Genomic DNA, 7,500 nt, shown 5'->3' on the forward strand with positions numbered 1-7,500 from the left:
ACACAGGATCTTCCATCAATCCAGCGAAAGCCCAAACGTTGCTGTGCACCCTCAACAACAAAACCGCGAGCAAATCACCACCTTCTGTGTCATTCGATGGGATTCAAATTGAGAAAACTGAATGCCTACGCTACCTAGGAATACACTTCGACAGGATGCTGACCTTCAGAAAACATACGGAAAACACTGTTCTCAAATGCAAAAAGGGCCTTTCAGTCTTAAAAGCAATGGCAACCAAAGGAATTGAACAACGCCACCTCTTCCTGCTATACCAATCACTCGTCCTCAGTGTGATCGACTACGGACTTGGGCTAACAACACCGTCTCAAAGCAACCTCCTAAAATTAGAAAGAGTCCAAAATGAAGCTATGAGGCTGATCCTTGGAACAACAAAAGACACGCCCACAGAAACCATGCGATACCTGCTTGACCTTCCTTCAGTGCAGGCCAGAAACAAGTTAGAACAGGTCAAGACCTACTTCAAAGCATTAGAAAACCCTCAAAACCCACTGCATGACGCAGTCAAAGAACCAAAAGGCAGCCGTCTAGGACGAGGAAGATCATGGATGGGGCAAGCAGAAGACACAATCCAGCTAGTATGCCGACTTCAAGACCTGAAAGAAACAAAAGAATGGGAGAAAAACCCCGAAAACCTCAACCATCTATTCAACACAGTCATTTCACCCACTCTTGGAAGACATTGTCGGGAATGGCCAGAGGGCAAAACTGATGCGGAAGTGAAGCTGCTTATAGAAGAAAACAGTAAAGAAGAGGACATCATCATATACACAGATGGCTCAGTCACCAAAGACCAGTCTGGCTGGGGATTCACTGCGAAACAAAATGGAAAAACAATTTGGGAAGAGAATGCTGCCTACAAAGTCACAACCTCCAGCCTAACGATGGAAGTTGAAGCTGTGACACATGCCCTCCAGTGGCTATCGTCCTTCCATACGCCCGGAAACCAACATGCCATGATTCTAACCGACTCAATGAACCTCATACAGAAAATTGAAAACGGAATGGGAAGCCCAGAGTGGCATAACGCAATGCGCAACTTTCAGATTAAAAAACTCACATGGTCATACTGCCCGGGACATGCAGGTGTTAAGGGAAATGAGCGAGCTGACAGACTTGCTGGTAACGCAACACCAACGAGCGGCCTACATCTAGGAAAATCGGAAATCCTCAGAAAAGTCAAAGAATACCAAAAAGAACAGGTACAAGGCCATCACACCATCGATCGCCTCAAAGAAATAGAAGCAGAGAGAGGGAGCGGCCGCAAATCTAACATGAAAGGTAGAGCACGATGCTTTGCAAATCAAACAAATATCGGCATCATTTCCAAACCAACATTGCGCAAATTTCTTCAAAACGGAACAGAGTCTCTGTGGGCCTTTCCAAACACAATAGACCGAGCAACACACTAGACGCCACGTTCTTGGCATCAGAGATCTTTTCCCATCCCTCTTGCGGCCAGTCAGTGGCGGCTGTGTGTGTTTGTGTGTATGTGTGCTTTTGAGTGCGTTTGTGAATGCGCGAGAGTGAAACTGTACACAAGTGTCAGGAGAGATATGTGTACGTGTGTGTGTGTGTGTGTGTGTGTGTGTGTGTGTGTGTGTGTGAGGGGAGGTGGGAGTGCGGGGGGAGGTGGGGTAGAGGATGAGGTATGTGAGTGTATGCATGCCTACACTGTGGGAGCAACAGGATATTGGAACGTGTATATATATATATATATATATATATATATATATATATATATATATATATATATATATATATATATCTTTGTATGTACGTGTGTGGAGTTGGGGGTGGGAGATATGGGCGTATGTGTGTGTGCTTGTACAAGTAAGTGTTCATCTCTGTGAGTGTGTGTTTGTGTGTGTGTGTGTGCCGTGGAAGCTGCGATACGTAGACTAGAAATGAGTGTGTGGAGGAGGGGGTAGAGGAGGTGCAAGGTAATGTGTGTGTGTGTGTGTGTGTGTGTGTGTTGGAGCTCATGTACGTTTATATGTATTTGACTGTGCTTTCATATGTGCTTGTACAAGTAAGTGTTCATCTCTGTGAGTGTGTGTTTGTGTTTGTGTGTGTGTGTGTGTGCCGTGGAAGCTGCGATACTTAGACTAGAAATAAGTGTGTGGAGGAGGGGGGTAGAGGAGGTGCACGGTAATGCGTGTGTGTGTGTGTGTGTTGGAGCTCATGTACGTTTATATGTATTTGACTGTGCTTTCATATATGTGAAACTGCATGTCTGGTGCATTTCTGTTATGCATGTGTGGGTGTATGTGTGAATGTGTGTCTTCATTTTTTACATTTATTTGCTTATTTATCACCATTGTTGTCTTATTTATTTATTTAGTTATGTTTTATTATTATCATTTTATTAGTATTACTAATATTATTACTACTACCTTTTTCTATATTATAATTATTATTTATTTATTTATTTATTTATTTATTTATGCAAGCTTATCTATTATTTATTCCCCCGTTTGTTTGTTTTTTTTTTTGTTTTTTTTTTTTTTTTTTTTTTGTGTGTGTGGTTGTGTGTGGGTTTTTTTTTTTTTTTTTTTTTTTTTTTTTTTTCCCAAGGCCTGACTAAGCGCGTTGGGTTACGCTGCTGGTCAGGCATCTGCTTGGCAGATGTGGTGTAGCGTATATGGTTTTGTCCGAACGCAGTGACGCCTCCTTGAGCTACTGAAACTGAAACTGAAACTGTTTCATTGTGTTATAACTGTTCGTGGTGCCCCCACCTCTCTCTCTCTCTCACTCTCTTTCTCTCTCTCTCTCTCTCTCTCTCACTCTCACTCACTTACTCACTCTTTCTCTCTCTTTGTCTCCATCTCACTCTCTATGTTTCATTCCTTCTGTATATCCTCCTCCATCCCTCTTTACTCCCCCACCCTTTTTACCCCCAATCTACTCTGTCTCTCTCTGTCTCTGTCTTTCTCTGTCTCTCTGTCTCTCTGTCACTCTCTCTCTTTGTCTTTCTCCCTGTCTCTGTCTGTCTGTCTCTGTCTCTGGCTGTCTCTCCGTCTCTGACTCTGTCTCTCTGTGACTGTCTCTGTTTCTGTCTCTGTTTGTTTGTCTGTCTGTCTCTCCCTCTCTCTCTGTGTCTCTCTCGTATATCCTTCAAATACGATAGCAATTACTGATGGACCGATTGTTCGCGTTTGTATTTCTTATAACGCACACACACACACATATATGTATATATATGTATAGAGGCACACACACACGCACACACTCCTATATCCATTTCTAAGAAAAAAAATCAACAAAACACGAACAATCAAGTTCCGTCAAAAATTATTTTTGTGTTTGAAGGATTCATGAGAGAGAGAGAGAGAGAGAGAGAGAGAGAGAGAGAGAGAGAGAGAGAGAGAGAGAGAGAGAGAGAGAGAGAGAGAGAGAGAGAGAGAGAGAGATATCTAGTGATATACACATGAATGTCGTCGCTGTCATAATTATAAACGACATCGTCATCATCGTGTTCGTCTTATTGATCATCAACCTCATCGATGTCATCGTAGTAGTTATCATCATCATCATCATCATCATCATTGTCATCATCATTGTCGTAGTTGTTACTGTATTCATCATCAGCAGCATCGTCGTCGTCGTTGTCGTCCTCATTATCATGTTGATGAGGATTTCAACGACCACAATGTTTACGATCATGACAAGATGATGGTAACAACGTCAACGGCAACGAAGATGATCAGCACTACAACGTTGACGACGGAGATGATGATGATGATGATGATGATGATGATGATGACAATGACAATCGCGATGATGATCACTTCGATAACGACGAGGTCGATAAAGCTGATGATGATGACGATGACGACGACGAGGACGATGATGACAATAATGGTGATGATGATGATGATGATGATGACATTGATAATGACAATGATGATCACTTCGATAACGACAAGGGCGATAAAGCTGATGATGACGATGATGACGACGACGACGACGATGATAATAATAATAATAATAATGATGATGATGATGATGATGTTGATGTCTACAACAACAACAACAAACAAAAACCACGTCGACGACGACGACAACGACGATGACGATATCGATGACTACGACACCGACGACGATGAAGACGGTGATGATGATGATGATGATGATGACGACGACGACGACGACGAATATACTGGCAACCAACAACAACAACAACAACAACAAAAAGCCCCCTCTAATATGTCCTTTCTGCTTCGTATCGTGAGCGAGTCACATACTTTCCCAGTGTGTCACACAAGTAGGTGGCAGACGGGTTATGTCTTCCGCTTCGTGAGCAAGACCGCTCTCGAGAAGTGCTCGTCAGTCCATGCGATGCGGAAACTCGTAGGCTGACAGGATGTGTATGATGAGATGACACAACGTCAACCATCACTAACTGCTGCGTGCTGGGTGACTTGCAGTAGGATCTGTAGCAAGCAGCCATTAGTGTGCATGTTGCTAGCTGTGGCGGTGCGAGGTTTGGATTCATTCATTACTGTGGGTGGTGTGGTGAGGGAGACACAAAGGAATACTACGAGAGTTACGGCTTTGTAAGGTTTGTAACATGTCTGTGATTGGGGATGGGTTTCATTTTATAATGGAATGTTCCCAGTTATGATCAGTTACGAAATATATATGTATCTAAAAAAAATTTAAAAAAAAAAAATTGTCTCCAAAATCGGTTTTTGATTTTTGTAATATACTCAGAGGAGGCAAAAAAAACCCCAAAAAAAACAACCCCCCCCCACCCCCCCCCCCCCCCCCCACCCCCAAAAAAAATCATTTTAGCTGTAAGTAAGATGATTAGATTTGCAAATGTTGCCTAGTTACACTTTTGGAGTTAAAAGACATTTGTGTTTTCTCAACTTTTATGTGGCATTGTTGTGTTTTTGGAAATGTTTGTTCTGGGCACGAAAAGATTATTTTGCAGTTATCCTCCAATAGGAGTGAAAGGATAATTAAAACTTGAAAATTGAAACGTGTGCGTGCGTGCGTGCGTGCGTGCGTGAAGCGGGGGGGGGGGGGGGGGGGGGGGGTGGGGGGGGGGGGTGGGGGGGGGGGGGGGGGGGGGGGGGGGGGGGGGGGGGTTTTGGGGGTGGTGGGGGGGGGGGGGGGGGGGGGGGGGTGGGGGGGTTGGGGGGTGTGGGGGGGGGGGGTGGTGGGGGGGGAGGGGGGGGGGGGGGGGTGGGGGGGGGGGGTTTTTTTTTTGGGGGGGGTTTTTTGGGGGGGTTGGGTTTTTGGGGGGGGGGGTTTTGGGGGGGGTTGGGGGGGGGGGGGGGGGGGGGGGGGGTGGGGGGGGGGGGGGGGGTGTGGGGGGTTGGGGGGGGGGGGGGGTTGGGGGTGGGGGGGGGGTAGGGGGTGGTTGTGGGGGTTTTTGGGGGGGTGTGGTTTGTTTTTTTTGTTTGGGTTTTTTTTTTGTTTTGATTTTTTTTTGGGTTTTATTTTTTGTTTTTTTTTATTTGGGGGGAAAGTTGTGGGGTGGGTTTTTTGGGGGGGTTGTTTTTAGTTTTTTTTGGGTGTGTTGTTTTGTGGGATTTTTTTTTTTTTAAAAAATTTTTTTTTTTTTTTTAAAAATTTTTGGGGGGGGGGAAAGGGGGGGGAAAGGGGGGGGGGGGAAGGGGGGGCCGGGGAGCTCTGTCTCGCTTCGGTCTTTTCCGCTCTGTCTTTTTTTCTGTTTTGCCCACCTGCCTGTGTGCGGGTGTTTTGTTTCAGTTTCTTTCCTCTCTATCTTTTCCCCTGTCCCTTGCTTCCCCCCCTTCCTGTTTTCTTTCTCTGCCCCTTTTTGTCTTCCCTGTCTGTCTGTCTGTCTGTCTCTCTCTCTCTCTCTCTCTCTCTCTCTCTCTCTCTCTCTCTCTCTGTCACCATCTGCTTGGAAAATGTTTGACGAACAAATAACTTCCTTGTCATAAGCAGCTCAGATTTCCGGACTAAAAGTAAGATGTACCTCTCTGTCTGTCTGTCTGTCTCTGTTTGACTCTCTCTGCCTCTGTCTGTCTATCTCTCTGTCTGTCTGCCTCTGTCTCTCTGTCTCTCTGTCTGTCTCTCTGTCTGTCTGTCTGTCTCTCTCTCAAAGCTTTTAAGAGACGTACCATTATGCATAGCTGATTTAACTAACTGCTTTTGTAATGCCTTCTGTCAATATATTACTGTTTCAGTGAGTTACTCTGAAAATTTGTGTGAATTATTCACAAATACTGTACCCCCTTCAGAAGGGGCCATGGACTATACTGATTAAACCATTCGAGTTCACTTGCAAAATATGTATCCGAGGCAATAGATATACGGAAAACGTCCATCATCGGTCCAAATACTCATCATTCAATTGGAAATTAGTATGGGTTCTTTGAGGAAAAAGCCACTGATAAAAAAAGGAAGGGTTACATTTTATGGTCAATCTCGACAATGCAATTATATAATGTGTTCGCATTGATATGAATGGTTTTGATGTTCAAGCATAAATAATTATTTCATGATTTATATGTACTTTAGTATGTGTTTGTATTGATATGATGTGTGTCGATGTTACATGCGTAAATATTCATTATATGATTTATATGTATTTTGTTTACTGTGTACTGTCCAAACCTTGGAGACGAACGACTGAAAAAATGGCATATTACCCCCCCCCCCCCCTCCCCTGTCACATGTACTCTAATAACAAAGTGTCAAATTGTCCCTAATCTCTTATTAGTTTATGTTGTTTCAGTTCTGCTTTTCCTTTCTGTTCCATTCTATCTGTTTAGCACCGTTTTTGCTCTGATTTAATACCTACTATGTCACTAGTGCTTTAGAGCTAATGACATTAAAGCATTTCAGTGTTCAGTGTTCTCCCATACGTTCAGTCTCTCTTGTAAATCATTTTGATCATTTCCGTTTGCCTTTGCATTTCCAATAATAGTCTCCTTTGTGTATCAAAAAAAAAAAAAAATAATAATAATAAAGAAAAGAAAAAAAAGAAAAGAAAGAAAAGAAACAGACGAACAAAAGGCTTCATTTATGACAGCGGCACACCAGGATCCGGAAACGAAAGAAAGGCATTACTCATCCTCTCAGCCGTCGACCATGACTACACTGCATGTGGCCCTGACCAAGGTGACTGGTCTGTGGCTGCTTCTGCCGCTACTGGTTGACTGGAGGAGACTGGCTGCAGCGGAGTGAGTTGATGTCTGTTGTCTGTCTGGCTTACAGTGAAAGCACGATCAAGAGATAGACAGAGACAGAGAGAGATACAGAGAGAGACGGGGGGGGGGGGGGGGGACACACAGAGACAGAGAGATACAGAGAGAGAGAGAGGGTGGGAGAGATACACACAGAGACAGAGAGAGACAGAGAGAGAGGGGGAGAGAGAGAGAGAGAGAGAGAGAGAGAGAGAGACAGAGAGAGAGAGACAGAGAGGGTGGAGGCACGTAGTGGTGGCAGAGGGAGAAAGGTGCGGATGCTGATGATTTATATAATCACAAACCAACACGTCCT

At 44.2% G+C, this 7,500-nt stretch overlaps 1 protein-coding gene across 1 annotated transcript in view; it reads left to right on the forward strand.

The window, feature by feature from the left end:
• Positions 1-4,422: 4,422 nt before the first annotated feature.
• Positions 4,423-7,500, forward strand: part of LOC143301221 (uncharacterized) — a 20,366-nt gene continuing 17,288 nt past the window's right edge. The window contains exons 1-2 of the mRNA XM_076615350.1: positions 4,423-4,582; positions 7,031-7,181. Coding sequence (XP_076471465.1) covers positions 7,090-7,181 — 92 coding nt within the window. The 5' untranslated portion in view covers positions 4,423-4,582; positions 7,031-7,089. The remainder of the gene's footprint in view (positions 4,583-7,030; positions 7,182-7,500) is intronic.

This window comes from Babylonia areolata, chromosome 27, assembly GCF_041734735.1.
Source record: "Babylonia areolata isolate BAREFJ2019XMU chromosome 27, ASM4173473v1, whole genome shotgun sequence".
Lineage (NCBI taxonomy): Eukaryota > Metazoa > Mollusca > Gastropoda > Neogastropoda > Buccinidae > Babylonia > Babylonia areolata.